At 40.3% G+C, this 27,889-nt stretch overlaps 1 protein-coding gene across 3 annotated transcripts; it reads left to right on the top strand.

Annotated features, from left to right (window-relative positions):
• On the top strand, positions 1–27,655 carry EIF3M (eukaryotic translation initiation factor 3 subunit M). 3 transcript variants are annotated; one of them, XM_074997637.1, is made up of 12 exons: positions 1–117; positions 2,454–2,586; positions 5,137–5,275; positions 6,200–6,323; positions 8,393–8,487; positions 9,886–9,918; positions 15,192–15,275; positions 16,203–16,302; positions 17,202–17,283; positions 25,672–25,815; positions 26,551–26,611; positions 27,087–27,655. In XM_074997637.1, the coding sequence occupies exons 1-12, from the start codon at positions 76–78 to the stop codon at positions 27,205–27,207; spliced, it is 1,158 nt and encodes a 385-aa protein (XP_074853738.1). In that variant the 5' UTR covers positions 1–75; the 3' UTR covers positions 27,208–27,655. The 3 variants fall into 3 exon arrangements, with proteins under 3 accessions (XP_074853738.1, XP_074853739.1, XP_074853740.1); XM_074997639.1 differs by lacking the exon at positions 1–117 and adding an exon at positions 4,027–4,096 and having other exon boundaries at positions 2,463–2,586; XM_074997638.1 differs by lacking the exon at positions 9,886–9,918.
• Positions 27,656–27,889: the final 234 nt, after the last annotated feature.

Here is a 27,889-nt window from a genome sequence, read left to right as displayed (position 1 = left end):
CGGAAATGACTCTCCCTCATCCTCTTTCCGGTGCGGGCGGCGTGCTCGGGGCCAGGGAGCAGAGCTTTTGCGGCCATGAGCGTCCCGGCCTTTATCGATATCACTGAGGAGGATCAGGTTAGTGGTTCCGGGGAGCCGTGCTGGGTGTCCACGATTTCTGCCCTTCACCTGCGGGGCCTCCACCGCGTGTTCGGCCGCTTTGCAACGCCGCAGCCGGCAACGGTTTTGCGGGAGGAGTCGGCCTCCCGCACAGCCCCAGCGGGTGTCAAGCGGAGAATCGGGCCTGAGACGCTGGCGGGCTGAGTGACGCTGGGCCCTGACTGATAACAGTCGTGGGCAGGAAGTTTCAGAAGCGACTAGAAACGGGCGCCACACACACACACCATCTCCCTTTTGGAGCTTGTCGCTTTATGCGCAGACACCGCCGATTCTGTGCGCGGTTTGGAGGCTGTGCTGCCCCCAGGCCTGTCGGCAGAGGAGACCGGGGTTGGAAATCCTCGTGTCAGTGGCCCCCGATGGTCAGTTCCATGGGGGGAGTGGGTGGGTGAGGAGGTAGTCTCTCACTGAAATCGCTTTCTATTGGTAAAAAACGAGCAGTCATATAGCACCTTAAAAGACTAACCATTTATTTATTAGGTAAGGAATTACTTATTTGTTAGGTAAGGAGCTTTCTTAGGTCAGAAACTCTTCATCTTTCTGTTGGTGAGAGACAAGACCTGCAAAACTTGTAAGATGAAACAAGGCAGTTAATGAACAGTGCTCAGCAATATGAAATTCTTGAGGATATGAAACATATATATTATTGAATGTGGAAAGTTCAGTTTGATATAATTTTGCCGAAATTTAATGTTGTCGTTAATATTACATTTTAAGACTAAACAACATTTTCAAGACAAGCATACAATATTTCCTAAGACTAAATAACAAGTAACTGAATCACAGGTGAACACGTTATATATTTTTTCCTTTGAATGAATACTGGAATGTATTCCTGCTGGAGTTCTGTGGGAATAGGAAATTGCTAGAGTTCCATCAAAATGCTTGAGAGTTTCTTGGGACTGTTCAAAATACTAAATGTAACGAATTTATGTATTGTATTAGTTTTAAATACTATTTTCTTAATTACTGTCTCTTTCTCTGCCTCCCCAACCCAAATCCCATGCCTCTAATATTTTTCAATTCTCCTTCCTTGAGAGAGTACTACTTTGAGGTCAAAACCAAAAATTAACTCTGATATCTGTCTGTAGTTAAATCTTTTATTCTTTCAACTTTTTTGATATTAAAATTACTATCATATTTTTAACTATTGCTTCCATATGTTTGTGAATTCCAGCACTTGCTCAATTTCTGAAAGCTTTTTTAAAAATAAATAAATAAAAGTTCTGCAAAATAAACAAATACTGGAAATACATCAAATTTCTACATGCCCTACTGTCTGGCAATGGGTCTGTAAATACTCAATCCAAAACCTCTTTAATATGGTGTGGGGTTCTGAAATATACTTTCCAGTTATTTCTTAAGAAATGCCATATTTATTTGATTTTTCGATCCTTGACTTATAGGTTTTTTTAAAAAACATGTTTGTATTGCACCAGCACTTAAATGTTTCAGTGAGATCAGGGCCCCATGGGGCTAAGAGGGGTACAAATGTACGGCTTTAGAGAGTTTAGAGTAATTTAGTAAACTGCTGGATTGTAAAGTTAAGGTATAGACATTGTAACCAGGAAAGGGGTAGGGTCTCAGCTCAAATTAACAAATTTTAAGTAAAATCCTAGAAAAGACATTTAAGTATCAGAGGAGTGGCCATGTTAGTTTGTATCCGCAAAAATGAGAAGTCCCGTGGAACCTTATAGACTTAACAGATTTTTTGGAGCATCAGCTTTTGTGGGCACAGACCCACTTCATCAGATGTGCGCAACAGCTGATGCTCCAAAAAATCTGTTAGTCTATAAGGTGCCACAGGACTTCTTGTTGTTAAAGCAGTTTGTTTTTTCTCCCCTATAGACTGAGGGAAGTTTTTCAACTCTGGGCAGGCCTATGCTACAGGGGAAGGTCAAATTAAAGTATGCAATTTCTGCTACGTTAATCACGTAGCTAAAGTCAACGTACCTTAATTCAGGCGTCCGCACTATCTCCACTAAGGGAGGCCGACGGAAACCTGTGCACTAGTTGACTTTCCTTATGGAGGGGAAGTAGTACCATGTGTCCACACTAGGCGTGCTAAATGGAATTCCAGAAGATTGATTACAGCAAGATGGATCTTACCTGTAGTGTAGCTGTACCCTCATCTAGCTAACTCATGAGAAAAGTACACACTGTTTTGGTTTTTAGGAGGATTTTAGTTTGTGTTAACTAACAAGTTAAAAGCATACTTTTTTGTTCAAGTAAAGACAGCCAGTATGGTGTAGCTAGTAGTATGCACATTTGTATTTGTTTCTTTATTTCTTTAAAAGGCTGCAGAACTTCGAGCGTATCTGAAATCTAAAGGAGCTGAGATCTCTGAAGAGAACTCTGAAGGTGGACTTCACATTGACTTGGCTCAGATTATTGAAGCCTGTGATGTATGTCTAAAGGAGGATGATAAAGGTTTGTGTCATGAAAGCCTTGGTATGGATATTCTTGATTAGCATGTTCAAGAACTTTATGATGACTGGGCTTATGAGTCACCGTATCTTGCATAGAGCACTTGCAAGGCAGAGACCAAGAATAAGAGTACTCCTCAGATGCTCATGAAACATTAACGGTAGGATTTTCAAAGGTGTTCAGCTTTGGCCTAATGGCTCTCATTTCAAGTCAATGGTAAAATGCCTGTTGAATTAAATGGAAGCAGAGCTAGACCAGTGCTGGGAACTTTTGAAAACACTCACTCTAAATTTCCAAAAACACCTGCCTATACAAGAACATTACTTTTTGTCAGTAAGAGAAGTATCTCATTTGGGAACTTTGAAACTCTGTGTGGAGAGATTATTTACCTACAGAGAAAGGGATGTGATGCCATACTGACCCTGTCCTTGGCTGGTGTAAGTTCACAAATAGACTTGGAGGCTATGTGAGGCAGTGTTTAGTCTTTGTGGCATATGGTGTAGTGGTCTGCGGGAGTTAAACCATTCTTGCCCTCCTCTCTTTGAATCTGCATGATGCAGACACAGAGGAAGACAAAATAAATCATTTAGGCAGACACCTTCTCAGATAATTGTTGGCAAGGTTTGGAGACCTGTTCCATGGCCTTCACGACATAAAGACTCATGAACAGACTGTATTCGGCAGAAGTGTCAACCTTACTACAGTACAACAGGTTCTTATTGTTAATCCACAATAGGGCATAAATTTCCTTATTGGTGAAGAAGTGTTTCTTTCAGTGGGGACAGCTTAAACAAGATGAATTGTGCCTGTATTCATTCCTGTCTCTTGATAACATGCAGTTCCTTTTGCATAAGTGAGAAATATCTTTTGGACTGCGTCTGAGATAGGTAATTGCATACAAAATAAATTTCCATTAAAAAAAAAAGTGGTGAAATAAGATTTTTTGCTTGTTAAGAGATTCCAATTCAGCCGGGGTGGGGAGAGTCTCATTCAGTAAAGTAGCAGAATAAATTTAAGAAGAATGAAGAAATCTGACACAAGTAACTTAATGTTGGGGGCAAACTAGAAATCAGTTAACCCTGTGCTAGAAATGTAATGCTCTTTTCTGAGATCTTTCAACAGTAAGCAATACTAATTGCAGTAGAAGTTAAGTGTACTGGGGCAGACTTAACCGGGTTTCTATTTATTCTATATTCCAAATCCTTTGTATTTGGATATAGCTTTTAAGTGTGACAGAATTGATATCTGATGTGACTGTCTTGTTTGAAAGGACAAGGATTCATTTAGGGATGAATATTTATGAATAGTGATCACTTACCATCTTGCTGCTGACGTGTACTCAGTATGACCATACTTCTTAAAAATTGAAGTAGTCTTATTTGGAGAAGATTATATTCATAGTAGTCTGCCATTCTTGTCTTTTTTTTTATATTTGTTTTTCAGGGTGTACAGTTATTTCTAGAAGCTAAACATTGAGACCACAAATCTCCATTGTTACAGTCTAACAAGTCAGGTGAATTGGGATATTATAGTGATATTTCTGTTAGTCCTCGGTGCATGTCATATGTAGTTAATGTTGCCTTATCTTCTCCCTCAGGGAGTGATTGTTTTGAGTTTGTGTTGATTGGTTGTTAAAACACACATTGGCATGTCACTGTATAGATTGTTAGAGCAGACTTGCCATGGAAAATGAGCTTTATTGATGGTCCTTAGTTTCTGTGGGAGTCTGTTCTGCAGACTGGGACTGACTCCTGAGAAAGCGCTCTTGTGTTAAAGTACATTTGTGCTTGAGATACAGAGCTGTTGATCACAGTCTTCATTATGGAGTTTTAGGCAATCTTTTAGAAGTACGAACCCCAAGCCATTGAATGTTTAGAAAATAGGAGTGGAAGCCTTGAAATTTACACTGTCATCTCATAAAAGGGAGTGAAGGGAAGGACTGATGTCATGGAAACCATATTTTCTTTCCACCTCAGAGAGTTGGTCCAGGTTGAACCCCTCTTGCCAAACACCCTCTGGACCTGACCAGTGCAGAACAAGAGAATTTGCCGGACCACATGAGGTCAATGTTGTCTAGCACATTACCGATACTTCCACTACTTGCTGGGCTCTCAGAAGATATCTAGGTGTAAATTGTAGCTATATAACAGCACAGAACACTGAGAGCTAGGACTGGTGGCCGTAGACAAACTTTATGGGACCATGGGAAACTTCGCCAAACCTATAAGTAAGTGGTTGTCCAGCTACCTAAAAATCATACTGCATTACAGATGTTGCTAGACAAGAGAACTCCAAATTCGAGAGGTTCAATCTGTACCTTTAGAATAGGGTTGAGTTATGCTGGCAGAGGATTGAGAGTTAGCCTGAGTTATTGTCACCCATGTTAAAACTCCCCCCCCCCCCCCCCAAAAAAAAAGCCTTTGAGGCTGTAATTACACTTTTGCAGTAGGTCTTGCAGAAAAAAAAAAGCTGTAGTGGCAGGAACATGTCTAGTATTGATAAATTAACTGCTGTTTGTAGTGTTAAATTTATTCATATTTTCTTTATGTATAGATGTTGAAAGTGTAATGAACAGTGTAGTCTCTCTGCTTCTTATCCTGGAACCTGACAAGCAAGAAGCTTTGATTGAAAGCCTGTGTGAGAAGTTGGTAAAATTTCGGGAAGGCGAGCGTCCATCTCTGAGGTTGCAGCTGTGAGTATTCCTCATGGATTGGGGACTAACATAGTCTATAAAACCCTTCCTTCCTTTCACAGAAGACTACCCTTCTTGCTCTTGAAAGTTCTGGTTTGTTTTTAAATACAGGCCCAGGAATTGAACTGTTTCTTGCTGAAACTTTGTACATGTGTGACTTTGGGGTATTTGTCACCTTTTTGCCTCTATTCCTCATTTGTACAAATGGGAATACTTGCCTACCTCTCTAGGCTTTAATAAATTCAGCCTTGGAAATGTTTTAGAGTACTTTCCATCAGAGAATCTAAAAACACTATAAAACAGTAAGCCATATCATCCCTGTCCTAGCACTGAGATGATGATGATTAGAGCCCTGCGTGGATGCAAATTTTTTATCTGTGGAGCTGCAAGGTTGTAGTGATGGTGAATGAGACCAGTTGGTTCGCAGTCAGCTGTCCCTGGTTGCACCAGTATGCACAAGCAACATGCAGATTCCCAGACTACTGCATGGAAGGGATTCCTGTCTGCCAATGTGCAAGTCTTTCACATACACTAATGTGGTCATGGACAGCTGCTGGTGAGCCATGTGTACCTGCCATAGCAGATGAAACAGAGTAGCACAGGACAGTGGGGAGCTGCCTAGGTTGAGTGCTGGCTCCTACAAGCTGTGGCCCAACATGCTTTGCTTTTGCTGCTGTGGTTCCCGACCTGATTGCTGGTCATGGCTGTGATATTTGAGCTCGTTGTTGCCAGTGCTCTGTAGCTCCACAAATATAAAGATGATATCTGTGGTTATAAATTTTTAGCAATGCAGGGTTATAACAGTGGTTAGATTTATATTTTATATGCCATATGCGTATCAGTGGATGCATAGGCATCGATGCATATTCAGCTCATTAACTGCCGATCTTGCAAGGGTTAATTGATTTGTTCTTTTTGATTTAGACTAAGCAATCTCTTTCATGGTATGGATAAGAATACTCCTGTAAGATACACAGTCTACTGCAGCCTTATTAAAGTGGCCTCAGCATGTGGTGCCATTCAGTACATTCCTACTGAACTAGAGCAGGTAATTGATGTGTCACCAGTTATTCTCTATCTTAACAGTACGTGGTCTCTTGTTAAAGGGATATAGAGTGGCTATCTGTATTAAAAATTCTCCTGCCCTAGTGGAATAAAAAACAAATGTTTTTAATTGTGGGCTTTTTTTAATCCTTTCCAAGTCTTTGTCTCTAGGGGCCAGCCTCCAGCCCCCATACCTCTTCTGAGGACTTACATGCTACCCTCAGGCCTCAGCGGCCTAGTCTGTATCCCAGTCAGGCTGCATCATCCTTGTCAAGATCCCCCATCAGGCCGCAGTGGCCTCGTCAATAGCAACAGTCAAGTCTTAGTGGGCTTAATCAATAGTCCTATCAGGCCCCAGTGGCTTAGGCTGTAGTAACAGTCAGGCTTTGATGGCCTTGTCTGTAGCCCCTCAGTCAGGCCTCAGTGGCCTAGTCGATAACAGAAGGCCCAGCAGCCTAGTCAGGCTTTAGTGGCCTAGTCATAGAATCAGAGAATCATAGAATACTAGGACTGAAAGGGACCAAGAGGCCATCGAGTCCAGCCTTCTGCCCCAATGGCAGGACCAAGTACTGTCTAAACAATCCCTGATAGACGTCTATCTAACCTGTTCTTAAATATCTCCAGCAATGGAGATTCCACAGCCTCCCTTGGCAACTTATTCCACTGTTTGACACCCTGACAGTTAGGAACTTTTTCCTAATGTCCAACCTAAACCTCCCTTGCTGCAGTTTAAGTCCATTGCCTCTTGTTCTATGCGCAGAGGCACCCTTGTTCTATCCTCGTTATGACACCCTTTGAGATATCTGAAAACCACTATCATGTCTCCCCTCAATCTTCTCTTTTCCAAACTAAACAAGCCCAGTTCTGTCAGCCTTTCTTCATAGGTCACATTCTCTAGACCTTTAATCATTCTTGTCGCTCTTTTCTGGACCCTCTCTAATTTCGCCACATCTTTCTTGAACTGTGGTGCCCAGAACTGGACACAATACTCCAGATGAGGCCTAACCAGCGCAGAGTAGAGTGGAAGAATGACTTCTCGTGTCTTGTTCACAACACACCTGTTAATGCATCCCAGAATCATGTCTGGTTTTTTTGCAGCAGCTGTTGACTCATATTTAGCTTGTGGTCCACTATAACCCCTGGAGCCCCTTCTGCTGTAGTCATTCCTAGACAGTCTCTCCACATTCTGTGTGTGTGAAACTGATTGTTCCTTCCCAAGTGGAGCACTTCGCATTTGTCCTTATTAAACTTCATCCTGTTTACCTCAGACCATTTCTCCAATTTATCCAGATCATTTTGAATTGTGAATTAGTCAGAATCACCCCAGTCAGGCCTTAGCAGCCTAGTCAGTAATAGCAAGCCCAGGGGCCTAAGCAACTGTGGCAGATCAGTACTCGCCCTTCCTTGGGCTTACAGGGGTGGAGATGGGGGAGCCCAGGCCCTTTCTCTCCACTGGATTCCAGCCCAGGGCCCTGTCAGTGGTAGGTGTATCTCCCTAACCACCAGCTCAGTGCAGATTCCCACTGCAACATGCTGAGCTCTTGAGATGCCACCCAGGTACCTTCCCTGGGCTACTTCCTACCCTGTTCCAGATGGAATGTGCTGTGCCTTCCTGGCTCTGGCAGTGGCAGTGGCAGCTGCTGCTGCTGCTCCTAAGGTATAGCAGGCACTCGTTCTCCAACTGACTGGCCTCCCTAGCCTTTAAACTTGGGCTGCAGTTGGAGCATGCCCCGCAGGGCCATGGGGAGGGGCCTTTTCCACCTAGCAAGCCTGGTTCCCCTCCCCTGGCTAGTACGGAGTTGGTGCACCCTGTCACAGTCCCTATAATTGAAATCAAATTGCTCTTCACAGCAAACTAGAAAGTAAATATCTCTTCCTATTAAACATGTCAGAAGATTTGTCTAGGCTTTTATTGAATGTACTGGTTATGGAAAAAGTACTGTAACCAATTTTGTGCCATTTTGTTCGCTGTCCCTCACTATGGAGGCCAGGAGGTTTTTAATTCTAATGTTAACAGTCAGGCTACTCTTCAGAAAATGTTAGCTACGCTTGTTTGAATTGTTTTCTATGTAGGTTCGAAAATGGATTTCTGATTGGAATCTCAGCACAGAGAAAAAACATACCCTTCTGAGACTCCTGTATGATGCGCTGGTGGACTGCAAGAAGAGGTATGCTGAGTTAAATAAGAGAACATCGTCGTTTTAAATTAGCCTTTAGTGTGAGGTTTTGGAGAAGTAAGTTTTCATTTTTCTTTACTGTAAATCTTTTTAATCTCATCAAATACATCTAGGTAAGTTATTTTTATTACCTCCTTAGACTAATATGTTAAGAGCTCTAATTTTAAGTTAAAAAATTTTTTTTCTCTTTGAAGCAATTATAGTTAGCAGTGGGCTGATTGAAAGCTATAAGCTTACAAAAGCAAAATTTTTGCTTTCCTTCTAGAAATAGCACTTTGCCAAGTTTATTATTTAATTGAGCTTTGATGGCTTCAACCAGGGGTCTGCAATCAAAATAGTGAGAAGAGCCATTTTTTTCAAATTCAGTTACAAAATCAATACTTCAAGAGCCGAAATGCACATGAATATGAGACAGTCCTTAATAACGTTAAACTACTTTTTCTCCCCCCTATTTTAAGAACGGCACGCACGCAATGATTTGTACCAGTTAGAAAGTTGAGTGACCTCCATCCCCAGGCTTAACCCCTCTCAGCCCTGAATTTACCTGCCTCAGCCGACGAGCTCTGCAGACTGCTGCTGCTCCCCGCTGCCACCTCCTTCTCAGCATGGTTGCGCAGCTCTGTCTGGGACAGGCTCGGCTCTTGGCTGTTCCCCCCCACCCCTCTCTCCTCCAGGCTGACTTCCCCCACATGGAGCACTCAGGCGGCACCTTGCTGTGCTGGCTTCTCCCCCCCGCCACAGCTTGACTGCTCAGTAGCTTTGGAGTCTGCTGCCACTTTCTGCCACTTAAACAAAAGAATTCAATTCTGTTTTAACAGCGGGCATTATTTACGCGGCAGCAGCCTCTGGAGCCACAAGTGGAGTCCGTGACAATGGCACTTGGAGCCGTGAGTGGCTCCTTTAAGAATCACATGCAGCTTTGAAGCTGTAGGTTGGTGCCTTGGTTAAAATGTATGTAATGCTGTCTCTTGTTTAGATGGGTTTGGAGGATGTTTACTGACAAAATTTACCTCAGTTAGGATGCTATTACAAATGTTACCTTTGAGACAAAACTAATGTTAATATAACATCTGCTGAATTGTTTTAAAATAACATTGTAGAGCATAATAAGAGTCTTTGATCTAATAACTAGGCAGACCAAAGTAATTTGACATATTATTTAAATCTGTACTATGTAACTACAAATTAAATTGTGTTAGTAAATTGACAGGAACTATTGTTTGCACAGACTTCAGCATAACTGTTTACATTTACTGATAAGAAGGGATAAGAGACAGACTTTGCTTTCACAAAAGTATACTTTTTTTTCATTAAAATTTAAATAAGGAATTGTTACACCATAGTTTCAGGACTTTTGGTATTGTTTTAGCACTCATTTCTTTTTTGTAGATGGACAGCCTCCTGTGGTATCTTTATAGAGAAGTGAGCACCTTATTTTACTAAGTTTATTATCACAGCCAAACAGAATATTAAGTGCACGCTTTTGATATCTCTTCCCCTCACTTAATTCAAAAGGACTTGAGGTTATTAAAATATTTTTAATTAAAGTTTTGCAGTTTTAGGAAGACAATGTGGTTTTGATGGGTTTTGCTATTTGGCTGTTGCAAGAAGAGGGCAAAAATGTATTCAAATGAATTTTCAAGAGCAGTGATATTCCGTTTGTATGTATTCTTAGATTTCACATACAGCAGTCAGATCAGGTACACATGGGTTCCACTGGTCATGGATGTTTGGGAGTAGGGTAAAAACTAGTATGTTTGCTATCACTTGGATGATCCTGCTTTCAGTTGGAGTGAGGCTTGCAAGTGTGACTAAGCTGGTGTCAGGGATGATTTACAAAGTGGTTTCTCAAACTGGGGGTGTGTGGAAAAAATTCCAGGGAGGGTGCGAGGCAACCCACCGCATGCCCCTCCACCCCCAACTAAAGAAAGAGACAGCCTTTGTTTCCAGCTCTCAGCCCCTGCCATTTTATGTGGGTGACCCAGCACAGCTGCTGTAAAAATCAGGCAGCCAGCAAAGACCCACGTGGAGCTAGCTGCCTCCTGCAAAGGTGAGTAAGTGTGGGTTTGGGGGGTGGAGAGGAGGAGGAGGAGGATGGGGTTACATGGGGCTGGGGGTGCCTGTCTCGGGGGATGGTGTAAGATTGGGAGTTGGTGGTGCCTGGCTTTGTGGGAGGGGAGGGCTTTGGGCAGGCAGCTCTCAGGGCTTGCGGGGCTTGGGTGGGTAGCCGACTTGCAGGGCTTGGGCAGCTGGCCCCATCATCATAGTGGTTGGGCAGCACAGGGCTCAGGCTGGCAGGTGGGTGGGTCACCCTGGCAGGCGAGTGGCTGGCCCCAGCAGCATGGAGCTTGGGCTGGCAGGTGGGTGGTTGATGTTGGCAGTGTGGAGCTTGGGCAGCTTGGGATGGTGGCTGGCATTGGAAGTGCAGGGCTTGGGTGGCTCAGGCAGGCAGGCAGCTGGCCGGTCCCAGCAGCATGGTGCTTGGGCAGGTGCCTCAGGTGGCTGGCCTGTAGCAGGGGCAGGTAGCTGGTGAGTGGGCAGCCGGTCCTAGCAGCGCGCGGCTTGTGTGATCAGCGGGCGGGCAGCTGGCTGACCCCGGTGGCACGGGACTTGGGCAGGCGGCTCTGGCAGCACAGATCTCGGGCTGGCGTGGGCAGCTCTGGGGGCTGACATGGGGCTCAGGCAGCTGGCCAGCTGAGGCTACACCAGGCACCCGCAACAGGTCAAGAAAAACTATTTGTACTTATTTTTAATTTTTATTTTTAATTTTAAATAACATTTTATATCAAGTTTGTATTTATTTCAAATTACGAATTGATTTTTTTTTGTTAAAAAGGGGGCTGGATGATCGTAATGAAGAGGTGTGGGAGTGTATGAGGGTTTCTCAAAAAATTGAAAGGCAGGTGCAATGCCAAAAAGTTTGGGAACCGCTGACTTACAATGATAGTCTGTACGCCAACAAAACAAAGCAGCAGAAATGTAGCACTCTAAAGTTAAATGTTAGTCTTTAAAGTGCTACATTTCTGCTGCTTTGTTTTGTTACAATGATAGTGTAGTGGAAAATTGGCCTCAGTCTATCCAAGGAGCTGAGCCATGAGCTTCATTCAACTTCTTACTGATTCAGACATTTTCAGTAGAATACTTTTGTACTGATGAGCCCAAATAGCAGTTTTTCAGATGGTCAAAATAATATTTACACATTCTTTGAGAGCTCAGTCAAAGACCTCCTGAATTTAATGGAGAGTGCATGCTTTATCTTTGGATAGTACTGAGTTAATATTGTTACACTTGTACTCTGTTATTTCTTTCTGTTCCACCAATTGATTTCTACAGCCCTATCTTTTCCTAAAGCACAACAATAATTAGCTGACTTGCATACATTACAAATGTTATTAAAATTAGGCCAAGGTAAAAAGGATCCTCCATTTAAGTCATCCAATTCAACTAAAAGCTTTTTGCAATTGGACTAGCTTGTTTTCCCATTACTGTTTTCAAATTCCAGCTGTGAGATCTTTTGAATTGAAGAGGAAGTTAACAAAATGGCTCTATTTGCATTGTTTAAACAGTTAAGAATTTTCTAGCTTGGCTACTCATAATTTTTTCCCTGGTGTCTGGTAATGTACTGGGTATTTCACGTCTATCAAATTGTGGGGTGGGGGGGGGGAAATCTATGCTATAGAGTTAAGCATTACAAATATCTTTCACAAATTCCTGCATGCATGGATGGCCCTGTCATCTGTGTCACTGCAGAATTTTCAATCAGTAGGGCAATTTTTCAGGCACCTTACTACTCGGGGGAAGAAAAGTAAGGAATGACCTTCAACCTAGATCATTCTCCTGGATCAATGGGCACTATCTGCAATACTCTGGGAAACTCAAATCAGCATTCCAGCCTTAGAATTCAGGAATGTTACTAGATCTAACAGTATGAGAAGATGAATGTGAATGGAAAAATTAAGTGATAAGTCATATGTCAATTACTTTGTTTGTGAACAAAGGAAAAGGAGAAATAATTATGTAGGCAAACTGAAGTTTTTAACATTAATTTCTCACCAGCTGCTGTAAGATGGATTGAGATGCATAAGTAATGGGTGTTTGATAGTGTATGACTAGCATTTACAGTTCCAGTAGCTCCTGAAGGCTACTTTAAATGCAAATGTTAAGCATGTGTATTTCCATCCCACAATAATAAGTGGGAATTCACTTTATGGAGATCTCCTGCTACTTTTTGGTGGAACCTTTCTGTTTCTAATGTTCAAGAATCATCTGAGCATTCTTAAAATGAGAAGTACTGATAATTTGTTGCAGGTGACAGCGGTTGCCTTATTTCTGAGATTTTTATTGGTCGCTGAATTTTGTTGGGGAGATGCTCCCACCACCCCTTACCTTTCTCAGCTCCTTGTGCCACTTCCTGCAGAGGTACTCCAGTGGAGCTTTGGTCCTTAGTTACTGCTTCACATAGCAATTTCACTCTGCTACAGCTAGGAAAATGCTAGGCATTGCAGACTCTTCTCTCTCTCTTCTACTCTTCCAGTTTGGTAGTGCTCCAAAGGAAACACTCAGCACAGATCTTGCAAGATTATTAATTGTATCCTCACCATTTTTTTCTAATGTAGTGGTGACTTGTGGTTTCCAAATCTTGTTTAAATCAATGTGTATGCTGTTCCCCTTCTCACTTGCATTATTATTGCTGGGTTCGCCTACCTTGTTCCCAGTGTTTTGTTTTTTGTTTTTGTTTTTTTTGGCGGGTCTAGTTGGAAATCTGGTTATAGTCAGTGAAGCTGAAAGCATTTGCATGAGTCATCTTCCTGAAGAATATTAAAAATACAAGAGTGTATACATAGTGTAGGACATAAATGGTATTAATAAAGGGCTAGTCTTTAGCAGGCTGCCAGCACTTTATTTACCTGCCCTTTTGCAGTTATAGCCATTTGCAGCTTCTGTTGGCCATTGATCACCATTCCCAGCCAGTGGGAGCTGTGGGAAGGAGCTCCTCAGTGGATGGAATTGCTGATGAGACAATATTCAGATATTAATGATACAAAAATGCTCTGACACTCTGAAGGTTAGAATAATCAGTTTGAGGCAAAATAGTATCCATTGTGAAGGGAGACCCAAGTGTCATGTAGAGGGAAAAAGGAATCTTTTTCAGGAATGTATTAGATGCTTTTCAGAAAAGTACGTTAGTGTCCTCTTGACTTTGGTTTTGTTCCAAATACTGATTAGCCCCTTCAAAGCAAGTAGTAAGTTAGCTCCAGGAAAGACTCGATAGTGATTTCATGGGTAGAAAACACAAAACTGGTTAAATTCTGCTATTGGGAGTGTTGTCGTGGTCTCAGTGATGCATTCCAAAAGTTTGCATCCTTAAGGAAGAGGTCAGACCTGTCCAGGTGGAAAACCACAGGTATCTTATTTTGATGGTGTGATTATGGCTTCTGAGAGATGACTTTAGAAATATAATAATATTGGTTTATGCCGGGGTGCACAGTAAGTGGGCTTATAGGCTGGACGTGTTTTGTCAGAGTTAGTCCCTGGTGGGCCACTGGTGATTTATTTAGCTGCGCATCTGCAAGTATGGGTATTTGCAGCTTCCATTAGCTGCAGATCAACTTTCCCAGCCAATAGGAACTACAGACAGCAGTGTCCCAGTCCACGCAGCTTCCTCCAGCTCCTAGTGGCCAGGAACAGTGATCCATGACCAGTGGGAGCTGCAAGCAGTTGTACCTGCAGACATGCAAGTAAATAAAGTACTGGAAGTCCACCAGGGGCTAACCCTGGCAAACCACCTCCAGCTTATTGTCTGTCTCTGGTCTGTGCTCAGGCTTTTGTGACAACCTCAGCAATCACTGGCTTCACCACAGCTTGCAATGGTGAAATCACTAGAATAAACATCAACCACAAGTGTATTTTACTATGAACTGGCCTGATCTAGTATTTCCATTGTTGATATCATTGATAGGATATTGGTTTTTAAACTTCAGTGTAAACAAGACCCCAACTTTCCATATCGAGTGTTACTCAGTATACTTGTAAAGATTCTTTTCTAAAGGTAGGCTTAGAAAAATTCAGTTTTGGTTTGCCAAATTCCACATCACCACTAATAAAAATTCTGCAGTTGGAACTTAAATGTGAGTGAAAACGGTGGCTTACTCTGTTTTATTCACTTTGCTAGATTTACAGGAGCAAAAAGTATTAAAAAGTTAATTTTGACACAAGTCAGCTGATATCACTCTGGTCTCAGAACAGATCTGTTTGGTAAGAAGGTGCTGCTTTTACATAGTCACTTTTCTGACCATAACTGTTCTTTAAATATGCCATCTTGCATTTTGACGTAAAATTGTGCAGTGTTACTTATTCCACAATGATTAGATTCAGCTGTGCATACAAAGAGTGTTTTAGTGAATCACAAAGCAGTACCCAACTAGGAAAGCTTTCTGTAGCAATTTGGTAATATTTCAGTCTAAGAGAATGAAGGGAATGTGAAGATAAACATTTTGTAAAACCAGAATTGAATGAATACATTTAGCTAATTTGCCCTTTTCACTGCAATTAAAACTAGCCATCTACAGCCTTTCAAATACAATTTCAGATGAGCTGTAACTTCATAATGGAGCTATTTAAATCTTTGAGTAACTTGTTATAAATATTTTTCAGCATTCCTAAGGAAAGGGTTTTTTTTCTTCCTCCCCACATAGTGACTCTGCAGCCAAAGTAATGGTGGAACTGTTGGGAAGTTACACAGAGGATAATGCTTCGCAGGCTAGAGTTGATGCTCACAGGTAATACAAAACTCTTGGATTTCCTTGAGGGGGTGTTCTTTTGCAGTAATTGTATGGTTATGTGCTGAGTTCTGAAAATAATGAAAACATTGAGCAGTCAATTGCGCAATTTAGTTTTAAATGTTAAACTTCCTCAAGTATCAGAGAGGTAGTTGTGTTAGTGTGTATCTTCGAGAACAACAAGAAGTCCTGTGGCACCTTACACACTAACAGATATTTTGGAGCATAAGCTGTTGTGGGTGAAGACCCACTTCCTCATGGTTTTTACCCACAAAAGTTTATGCTCCAAAATGTCTGTTAAACTTCCTCAAGTTCCACAAAGCGTGTGCAACTCATTCCTTTGAGTTTTCCTACCTTTCAATATTCCGTTGGTCTCAGACCAAATAGGACGGTGCTGGCTTGTTGCTAGAGGCCTGAAGGATAGGAAGTGCTTGTGGGCAGCAAAGGGAATGGCACAGTTTTACAATAGTTACTTTATATGAAATATTATTTTAAGTGATGTAGTTTATATAAAAGGCAATTTTTCTGAGCCTTCATCATTTGGTCTCTGCCCCCTAAGATGCTCAGTGAGGAACTAGGAACAGGCTCACTATGGCTAGCATATTTGGAGATGACTCTCTCTACCGAGCATGTGCAAGTAGTGACTTTTCAGTCTTTTTTTTAACTCTGCCAGATCTGTATTAGTTTTCACAAGAAGAGTAGAAGTACAGCTCCCAGGCCAGAGGAGGTGGACAAAGCAGCATGAGTTTCCCCTTCTTAAAAATGGGGGTTTAAATACTTCCATATTCACAGTGATGATTCAGTCCTGTCGTTTTTGAATAATTTGGTATTTTGAGATTCTGTAGAACTATGGAAGTGCATGATACATTTTTAATTGGCAGTTCATTTATTTATTGTAACCCAAGCGTACTTTCCTTCCCTAACCAGATGTATAGTCCGAGCACTGAAGGACCCAAATACCTTTCTCTTCGACCATCTTCTTGCCTTAAAACCAGTGAAATTTTTGGAAGGAGAACTTATTCATGATGTAAGTAACTTTCTTTTTTTTAAACAAGTTATTTTTGACACCACTTGCAGTGGGCTGTTTTTAGGTTGTTGACTTAAACTGTTTTGAAGTTGACTGACTTCAGCTGCATCAGGAGCAATGATGACTTCAAGAGATGCATGAGTTTTAATCTAAGAACAAGGTGCAAATCTAATTTGAGTGTGAGACATACAGATAATCACTAAAGCAAGCGCACTTTGGTGAGGAAATCTTGTCGCCTAAGATCCAGATTTTGCTGTCAGAGTAAAAGGCACCAACTGCCCTGGAAGGCATGGCCTGGGAAAGCAAGCCCAAGATAAATTGCCTATTTTGAAGCTATTGGGAGTGGGCATTATCTAGAGCAGGGGTTAGCAACCTTTCCAAGGCGGAGTGCCAAAATTTGCCTTTTGACCTCTATGTATAGTCTTGATGCTGGTGATAATTTTTAAAGTCACTAATAGGCCTACTTACAACAGCTTTATTAATACATAAATTAAGATGCAGAGCTTTGCCATTTAGGTGCTGATTGGTAGTATTAGCTGGTCTTTCACTAATACACAGGCTTTGAGGAAGCTCCCACTGCATGGGAGAGGAGAGGTGGAGGTGAGCTCCTGCCTCATGTGCTGATGAAATCGGCATTCATGCCACTCTTGGCACCCATGCAGGGGGTTGCTGACCCATGATCTAGAGGCAGATATTGGTTCTAAATGGTTAACTTAATTTTTTTTTTCCCTAATGCAAGGTGCATTTTGTAAGTATGTTGTGAGAAATTGATTAAACTGCACCTGACCTTTTCATGTGCCTTCATTTCATGAATGCTTGGGGGGTGCCTGTTTAACTAGATTTTATTACACTCAAATTAAACTGTTTTTATATTTGAGGTTTTCCTTCTTTTTTCCTAGCTTTTGACCATTTTTGTAAGTGCTAAATTAGCCTCCTATGTCAAGTTTTATCAGAACAACAAAGATTTCATTGATTCGCTTGGTAAGTTTTAAATGATTGCATTTCAGACTTTCTAGTACTCTTTTTCCATGGCTTTGGATATGGAACTTTCAAGGATCTTCCCTGCTTATTTGGTTTCAGGTTTAATCATTTTATTATTTTAAAAGTTGCTGAGCAGTCTTTATGTTCAGTGTCTACACTTTGGCAAAAGTTGTGGAAGTGTAAAATGTGGCACACTTCCCTGTCCTGCCTATGCTGTAATTTGCAGCTTACTGGTTTATGTGTGTGGAGATATTCACAGAAGTAGATGGCTTTTGGATCTAACAGGTATCAGGTTTTAATTATAGATATTTAAAAACTTTCTCAGAGACTTGGAGATACATCATTTAATTGTCTTATTCTGAGCTAAAACAAGTTGGTATCATCAAAACAAAAAAGCAGTCCAATAGCACTTTAAAGACTAACAGAATAATTTATTAGGTGATGGGCTTTCGTGGAACAGACCCACTTCTTCAGATCATAGCCATACCGGAACAGACTCAATATTTAAGGCACAGAGAACCAAAAATAGTAATCAAGGTTGAAAAATCGGAAAAGTTATTATCAAGGTGAGCAAATCAGAGAGCGGGGGGGGCAGAAGGAGGGTGGGGAGGAGTCAAGAATTAGATAAAGCAAAGTATGTAAAAGAGCCCCTCTAAGCCGTGTCTACATGTGCAAGCTACTTCGAAGTAGCGGCACTAACTTCGAAATAGCGCCCGTCACGGCTACACGTGTTGGGCGCTATTTCGATGTTAACATCGACGTTAGGCGGCGAGACGTCGAAGCCGCTAACCCCATAAGGGGATGGGAATAGCGCCCTACTTCGACGTTCAGCGTCGAAGTAGGGACCATGTAGTCGTTGCGCGTCCCGCAACTTCGAAATTGCGGGGTCCGCCATGGCGGCCATCAGCTGAGGGGTTGAGAGACGCTCTCTCTCCAGCCCCGGCGGGGCTCTATGGTCACTGTGTGCAGCAGCCCTTAGCCCAGGGCTTCTGGCTGCTGCTGCTGCAGCTGGGGATCCATGCTGCATGCACAGGGTCTGCAACCAGTTGTTGACTCTGTGGATCTTGTGGTGTTTAGTGCAACTGTGTCTGGGAGGGGCCCTTTAAGGGAGCGGCTTGCTGTTGAGTCCGCCCTGTGACCCTGTCTGCAGCTGTGGCTGGCACCCTTGTTTCGATGTCTGCTACTTTGGCATGTAGACGTTCCCTCGCAGCGCCTATTTCGATGTGGTGCTGCGCAACGTCAATGTTGAACATCGACGTTGCCAGCCCTGGAGGACGTGTAGACGTTATTCATCGAAATAGCCTATTTCGATGTCGCCACATTGAAATAGGCTACTTCGATGCAGGCTTCACGTGTAGACATAGCCCTAATGAGCTAGAACATTGTCATCCTGGTTCAAACCAGGATGTTGATGTGTTGAATTTGAATATAAAAGAGAGTTCAGCAGCCTCTATCCAAACAGCTATAAAAGTTCCTTTTAAGTAAAACACAGACTTGGAGGTCATTAAAAGAAAGGTCCACTCCATTAAAGTGCTGGCTGACAGGCTTGTGAATCTGGAGTGTTTTTATGTCTGTTTTATGCCCATTAACTCTGTCTAAGAGAGTGTGAAGTCTGTCCAATATACAAAGCATGCGGGCATTGTTGGCACATGATGGTATATGTGATGTTAGTTGAGGAACATGACAATGTGCCCATGATTCTGTGAATAACCTGGTTAGGTCCAGTGATGGTATCTCCAGAAAAGATACGTGGACAAAGTTGGCAACGGGCCTTGTTGCAAGGAAATGTTCAATCGCATTTGTGCTGATCCTGCTGAGAGAGACCAAAAACTACAAGATCTCTACCAAATATTCATAAACCTGAATTACCCACAGGAGGAATAAAAAAACAAATTGACAGGGCCACATGAATACCCAGAGACCAGCTACTCCAAGATTGGCTTTTTTGGGCCTATAACAGAACACCATCGGTCATTACCTACAGCCCCCCACTAAAACCACTGCAGCGCATTATTAAAGACCTACAACCTATCCTTAATCAGGATGCCACACTCCAGAAGGCCCTATGTGACGGGCCTGTTCTTTCCTACAGACAACCTCCCAACCTTATGAGGATTCTCACCAACAGCCACAGACTATACCACAGGAATACCAATCCTGGAACGTTTCCTTGCAAGGCGTGTTGCCAACTATGTCCACATACCTATTCTGGAAATACCATCACTGGACCTAACCAGGTTATCACAGAATTACGGGCACATTCTCATGTTGTTCAACTAACATCATATATGCCATCATGTGCCACATGCTTTGTATATTGGACAGACTTCACACTCTCTTAGACAAAGAATTAATGGGCATAAAACAGACATAAAAACACTCCTGATTCACAAGCCTGTCAGCCAGCACGTTAATGAAGTGGGCCTTTCTGTTAATGACCTCCAAGTCAGTGTTTTACTGAAAAGGAACTTTTATAGCTGTTTGGATAGAGGCTGCTGAACTCTCTTTTATATTCAGATTTGACACATCAACACCTGGTTTCAACCAGGATGACAATTTTCTAGCTCATTAGAGGGGCTCTCTTACATACTTTGCTTGTCTAATGCTTGACTCCCCTCCGCCCCATCTCCTTCTGCCCCTCTGCTCTCTGATTTGCTCACCTTCATGATAATTTTTCTGATTTGTCAGCCTTGATTACTATTTTTGGTTCTCTGTGCCTTAAATATTGTGTGTGTTCTGGTATCTCTATGATTTGAAGAAGTGGATCTGTCCCATGGAAGCTCATCACCTCCTAAATTATTTTGTTAGTCTTTAGAGTGCTGCTGGACTGCTTTTTTGCTTTGATAATATATAGACTAGCATGGCTATCTCTCTGTTACTGTTCAACTAGTTGGTATCATCTTTCTGTTTTCCCTAGTTTTTGCTGATTGAGAAAGGAATGTAAAAGCTCAAACTCTAGTCTTGTTTGAAGACACCTCTGAAAAGTGCTTCATTTTGAGAACATGGGTACTTACGAAAATTCACCAACTTCTGCTGAGGAGTGCAAAAGATACATAATTTAAAAAATGCATTAACTTTTAAAGGTTTAAATTTTAAATCATTGAGCACATCTTTTCTGTATATTAAAATAAAAGCAGAACTTTTTTTAAGGCTTGGTCTGCTGTGGTGTTTGGAGTATCACCCGGACCCGTAGGGAATCCACTCACCAGTAAGGGATCCTGTATTATAACTATGGGTGCCTTACCACTATGCTGGGAGAGCCTTGACAGCAGAAGTCAGTCTCCAATGATCAAGTTTCATCCTGGCTTCTGAAGAGTGCTGAACATGCAAATTAAAAAAAAATGAATTAATGTTAAGTAATTTGATACATTTCATTTACACATCAGATATTATCTAGATTTTTAAATCACTGAGCATATTTTTGAGAACAAGAAGTCGAGTGGCACCTTATAGACTAACAGATATTTTGGAGCATAAGCTTTCGTGAGTAAAGACCCGCTTCGTCTGATACTTTAGCATATTTTTGTGTGTTCTGTTTTTATCTGCCCTGTTGAACTTTTGATTCAGGTAAAGGCTCTGCTGCATCCTAAAACTTTGTGTATAATTTTTTTTGGTGGGGGGTGGGAGGAATGAATTTTTCTGTAACCAAAACAATCATATCAGTAAAAGCGCTATTGTGGATGTAGTTTTACCAGTATAAAGGTGCACATATATACACAGTTTCAGTAACAACTATATCAGGGCATATAAAGTACCTCTATAGTGTTAGAGCTGCATCCACACTGCACTGCTTTACCTGTACTGGTATATCAGCTTTCTTCCCAATTGGTGTTCTGGAGAACCCTGGGGTTCTGCAAAGTGCAAGTAAGGGTTCTGTGATCAGGGGCTGGCAACCTGCAATTTTGGAGCTGCATGCAGCATAAGAGTCATTTGTGACTCTGGACTCTGCTGCTGCTGACTCCTCTGCAGCTCCTTGCCCTGCTGCCACTACTGACTCCTCTGCATCTCCTTGCCCTGCCGCCAGCAGAAGGGGAGTCAGACGGGTTGTGGGTTGGGCCCTTGGGACTAGAGTTGGAGGAGCAGGGTTAGGTTTATCTGCCATGTTGGGTGAGGTATTTGGGTGGATTTGGGGCTGAGAGGGTTAAGCTTGGTGATGGGGGGGCAGATTTGGGGCTGAGGGGGGTTAAGGGGTTACTAGGGGTTCCACAAAATTCTTTCACCTTTAAAAGGGTTCCATGGCCAAACAAAATTGGGAAACACTGTTCTAGAATAAACAAACCTTAAGACGTTCCCTAGGGTTTAAATGACAGTGAGTTAGTGGGGTTAATATGTCACTCAGAGTTGGCCCCTCATCCTGTTTAAATCCACCTAATTTAGTAGTCTTATTCCAGAATAAGAGTGCCTTTTCTGATTCAGTTTAATTCATTTTGAAAGTGGATTAAGTTTCACAGGAGCAAGGCACTCTTATTCCAAGGTAAGTGTCAAGCAAGGACTTTTATTCAGAAATAGCCATAGGACTTTGAATTCACATTACACCTTATTCCAAATTAACTTTCAAGAATAGAAATCTGTTAGTCCCCATTTTCTAGATTCAGAATTTACCAAGCAGTTTTTCACAGTTTGATGTGATTGGGCCTTGATCAGCTGACAAAATTCTAGTTTGTTGTTCATGTCAGATTTGGGGAGTATTAACAAAACTGTGAGGAAGCGTGCACCCATGTGTACCCGCATCATATCTTGAAGGACTATCAATCTTGTATTTTCATGTGCACTTGCTTATTCATAGTTCAGAAAAGATGATTCCTCTGCTTTTACTTCTAAACTTATTGCTTAAATGATTTAACTTTAACACACAGCTATATAACAAGGCTGAAGTACAATAAGATAAAGAGATGCAAATGTTTTTGCACTGCTCATGCAATAGAGTTTGGCAAACCACATTCTGTCCCAGTTAATTTGTTTCATCTCATGAAGCTATGCAATGGAATGTTAATGTCAGCACCCTCTTTATTTACACTCTGGAAAAAAGGAGAAGTAATTAACACTCTGACACTCCCCCATTGATGTGTAATTGACTGTTTCAAAGGAGCACTGGTTCATAAGCTATCGCATGCAATAAAATTACGTTTTCTATATTGCAGCTTTTAAAGATGGGTCAGTGACAATGCAGATATTGCTCAATGATGCAGATTTTTTTTATTACTACATTAAGGTTTTGACATATTGGTAATGAATAAATGTTTCCATAAAAATTATTTTTATAACTTTGATTTTGAAATGACACTTGAATACCAGCTGTCTTTATTTGAGAAAATACTTTTTTGTAAATCCAAATATGGTTTAGAGGAACATATCACCAGCATCATTGATTAAATGGATTGCAATATGATTTTTGAGAATAATTTTACCGAAAAGTTTGACAGTGGTGCCCTGTATTACAATATAAAAGCATGACAGGAAACATCACTATGCACTTCCATTTTATGGACGAAAGAAATCCTGCTGTTTTATAGTAGCCATATGTTTTGTATTGTGTATTACATAGAGCACAACTATTTTTGCATGAGTGTATTTGAAATATCTTAAAAAAACAAAAAAGCATACAAATGACTATAGAATTATTTCCGTGTGAAAGAGGTTGTCTGTGGTAAACTATCTTCATACTGTTTAACAACCTCGACAAATAAGTTGTTTGTCTGTTACCGAAAATAAATGCTGAAAATGGAGTTTTGCTGATTTTGAAATATACAACAATTTAATTTAGACGGCATAGTTTTGCATGTTATGATCATCCACCAATATGATCAGTATTATTATTGCTTCTTTTCCTATTTATGGTCATAAAATACAGTAAATCTGCCAGTGTGGAAATTTTCAGTTTGTTTAACGCATGCTCATTTTTGTAAAATTTATGTTTTTCGAATTGATATTTTTAAATGCTAAAGATATTTGCCTCCAATTTTAATAACCTTCTCACTTCTGGTGTTTGTTTGAAATGTCAGAAAATTATGTAAGTAATCTGTCTTTACCATGATTGTACACAAACATAAAAGTAGTTTTGCATTACCACGCTAACAGGATTTTCTGGTCACATTTAATGTGAAGCTTTTAAATACTGGTTGTGAGTATGGGGGCTGTTTTGAGAAGATGGAAGTTCTTTATGGAATACTTGGCTATACTTTAGCAAATAGTTCCATTTTAAACTTACTTTCCTGAAAATATTTTAATTAGCTGGTTCCTCTTGATAGGCATGATGTTTTGAAATCATAAATATTAGTGTGATTAAAAGAATAAAATTAGTTATAAGCAGTAAGTTTGGGCATCTAATAGAGTTATTTCTTCAGTTTTAATCTTGTTTTGGATTCAGTATTAATTAAAAATGAAATTGATATATAAAAGCTATTCAGTAACAGCTCCTACAGGTGGCATCAGTTTGTTAGTTTTTTGTTTATTAATGCTGACAACATAGGCCAATAGTAGCATTATCTTGCGTCAACTGAATCGCCCTAACATATCCACAGCTAATATGGCGTTACCAGCAACCTTTCTTGCTTCAAGAAGTTAATCAGCCTCCTGTTTGCATTTGTTAATTAGGGTTAATGTGCACTAATTGATTTTTTTGATGGTTGTAGATTTCCATTACACCCAGTTAGCTATTGTTGCTGGTGGTCCTCATTCATTTGAATTATGATGATCATGTTTTTGTTGCATCTGTGCCAGATTAGGAGCCTTCATCATAATTATTGCTAATTAACACAACATGATGTCGTGTAATAATGTGGTTCCTTGATCTTTTATTAGCATACAGATGTTATAAATTTCAAACTTAAATATATACTGAGCAGTGTGAATATTCATGTTGTGACACTGAGTTAGTGATTGAAGTTAATTTTTATTAAGCTTTATGCAGGTTCCAGAATATAGCCCCAAGAATGTGAGAGAGGTTGAATAAGAATATCAAGATAAAGTGAGGCAGTTAGGAAAGGTCATATATAGGTCTTGCTTGAGGAAGGAAGTATTGTTTAGTTCTTAGGGCTTGGTCTGAGATTCATGAGATCCTGGTGCAGTTACTTTGTGTGAGGGACCTTAGAAAAGTCATTTAATCTCTGTGCCTGTGCCTGTGCCTCCATCTGAAAAATGAGCCAGAGCTAGCACTTTCCTCAGTTGCAGGAGTGTGGTCAAGATAATACACTGAGGACTGAAGCCTCCTGTGTTGCGGTGGTAAGGGCAGTATATAAGTACTTGTATAGGTATGTTTTCATTTCCTTTACTATTTTTGCGTTTCTGCACATCAGTGAAAATATTGCCACTAGGTTTACCTGTTTGAGAGGAGTCCCCTGTGAAGCCTGACATTCTGCCAACAGGATGTATTTTTTTCTCTCTGACTGTCTCTACACTTGCATACCTGTTTTGAAAGAGGTACGCAAATGAGGGAAATTGAAAATGCAAATGAGGTACAGATTTGCAGATCTGCCACCTCATTTGCATATTATTTTGAAATAACTTCTTTTGAAAGAAAAACCTGGTGTAGGTGCTGCTTTTTCAGAAATAAACCCCGTCTTCAAAAGAATCCTCCTTCCCAGTTAATTATGGGAAGAAGGATTCTTTCAAAGATGAAGTTTACTTTCAAAATAGCAGCGTCTATACCATTTTTTTTCCTTTTGAAAGAAGCTGTTTTGAAATAATATGCAAATGAGGTGGCAGCTCTCCAAATCTGTACCTCATTTGCATTTTCAGTTTCCCTCATTTGCATACCTCTTTTTCAAAAGAGAAACACAAATGTAGACACAGCCTTTCCATCTCTCTGTTTCTCTCTCTCATGCTCTCTCCTTTGGAAGGAGCCACCTTCCATACTGGCACAGAACAAGAGGGATGTGAATTCAGGATATTGTAGCAATGGAAAGGGGTTGAGCAACAGTAGGGTCATTTGAGTTTCCCTGGTCCACTGCACTTCTCTTCTGTCTGGTGATACTGTTTGAACTCATCTAATCTGTCTTCAGCTCCTATCTTCATTCTGCCCCTGTGTTGGGAAACAGCTATAATTGTTTACAGCTATCTTAATTCCATTAAATCTCAAGATGTGAGCTAACTGTTCTAACTGATCATTGCCCCAAGATTCTGCTGTTTTTTTTCTGCCTTTATGTATTTTCAATACCAACAACTGGACCCAGAAGAACCACTTAAGAGCAAATTGGGTATCTTTGTAAAGCACAAAGTAGATGCAGGCATGTTGATAAAGCCAGGTAGGGAACATTTATTCAAATAATATAAAGTTAATTTGAAATTGTTCTGTGGTGTGTGCAGTGGAAAAGAAAACGTGGAGAATAGTAAAACCTTCTTATTGAATTATAATTCATGGTCATAAATTGTCAATGCTCTGTTTTGCAGGCTTGTTGCATGAGCAGAACATGGCGAAAATGAGACTACTTACTTTTATGGGAATGGCGGTGGAAAACAAAGAAATTTCATTTGACACAATGCAGCAGGAACTTCAGATTGGAGCAGATGATGTTGAAGCATTTGTCATTGATGGTAAGGAGTTAGCATGCTTATATTTTTACATAATTTTCATGAGGGCTATTTGGCTTTTTTTCTGTTGTTTATTCCTTGTTTTGAGGGCTTTTAGAACAAATGTGATGTGGGTCTTATGTAAGTGGAAATGGTTTAACACCCAGAAATTAGGTAAATACACCATTATCATAGTACAGACACTTCAGTTATCTTTAAGAGAAAGTTACATGCAGTTTGCCAAATTAGAACTTAAATAATGTAAAGGTACTTTTTGTTTTAATATAGATTTGTCTGTCAAGCCAGATGTGGTTTAAACCCACCCCCCCAATTTGTATTTCTAAATTTGTTTAAAAATTCATGTATGAAACATATTTAAAGGCTGAGCCAACTTTTCAGAAGTGTTCTCTTCTGTGACAGGAATTGTATTTCAAATAATCCTTTATAGAACCAATAAATTGTTTGCAAGTTTAATTTGTCATCTGTTTTTGCTTGCTGTCATTAAAACAGGATGTGTTTGTAGGGGAGAACAGTTCATAAAAATTGTACAGGATATTACTTTAATAGATTGGCATCAAACCATAGGAATTAATGGATAATCTTGTTACATCACTTTGCTTTCCTGTCTACCAGATGATTCACTGTTGACTGTAACATCCAGCACATTATTTGTATGCCTTTACACCAATTTGAATTTAAAGATGCTTATATCCTTGCTACGTCTTGAAAATATCATTCAAATCATTTTACTTTTTTCAGCTGTAAAGACAAAGATGGTGAACTGCAAAATTGATCAAACTCAAAGAAAAGTAGTTGTCAGGTAAGACTTAATTCATTGCAGCATATTGTGGAACAATTTAGTGTGTTCTAATTATTTCATTTAACATATCTGTTTAATATTTTAACTAGAAGCAAGGTATTTTCCGATCAGTTGCCAGTAGTTAAATAGTTGCTATTTATCATAATTTTATTAAAGCTCAGACTGAGTGTGATTAGCTTATTTAATAAAAGAGTCCTATTTTCCAGCACATTTCATTTAATGACCTAATGGTAGGAAGAATACTAATGACTTTTGCTGCTTTAAATACTTGGGGAAGGCTACAGAGTGAGCGTGGTAGTCTTTCATAGGGAGACCCCAAAAAAAAGTTTCCATTTTCAGTTTGGAATTTGAGGATTAGATTTAATTTATTTCTTGTTGAAATGTACAAAAGTAAAACAAATGTTTTCTAGAGGAGCATTGCATAACAAAAATGCCTTTTCTTAATCCCCTTTCCAATTTTGTTTTACTCTTATAGTCATAGCACACATCGGACTTTTGGAAAGCAGCAGTGGCAACAATTGTATGACACACTTAACTCCTGGAAACAAAATTTGAATCAAGTGAAAAACAGTCTCCTGAGTCTGTCTGATACCTGAATGTTGTTTTTGTTTGCCTCAAAGCAAATTCCAAAACCACAGTAAAACATTCAAAACTTCATTTTAGCAAGTTTGAAGTTTTTTGTCTTCAAAATGTGTAACTGGTTTTAAGAAATTAAAGACCCTAAACTATGAGCTATAAAAGTTTAAAAAAAAAAAAAAAAAAAAAAAAAGGGGTGGGGGGAAGACCTTGAGCTCACTAATATATTTAGTAATCATATTTGCTATGCATTAATTCTTTTCGGTTCTCTTAGTTTTAATCCTTATTCTCTTTCAGGTGATGGGAAGGGGGAGAGAAGCATAGGATGATTTGGGAAATTTTGAAGTGAGTGAAAACATGCAGTAAAAATGGAAAAGGGGAGAAATGATTATCAGCTGGATAGAAAAAATTAAATCTTTATGAAATTGCCAATATATAATCTCTGTAAATTACACATTTAATGACTTACCTTTTTAGAGGCAGTATTTATTCTAAAAATCAGGTTGTCTCTATCTGTACTTAGTACAGTATGAAAAAAGAAAATATCTTCTCTTTAAGATCTAATACATGTAAACAGCAGACTCTTACTTCTATGCCAGTTACTGAGTCATAAATTGACCATAAAGGTTTGAAGGGATCATTACATTTTGAGACTCCATATGTCACCTTTATTTGATGATTGTGCTAGTGCTCATTCTGACA

The sequence above is a fragment of the Carettochelys insculpta genome, chromosome 6 (assembly GCF_033958435.1).
Source record: "Carettochelys insculpta isolate YL-2023 chromosome 6, ASM3395843v1, whole genome shotgun sequence".
Lineage (NCBI taxonomy): Eukaryota > Metazoa > Chordata > Testudines > Carettochelyidae > Carettochelys > Carettochelys insculpta.
Note: the sequence above shows the minus strand (reverse complement) of the source record. Positions and strands in the feature narration are given on the sequence as shown.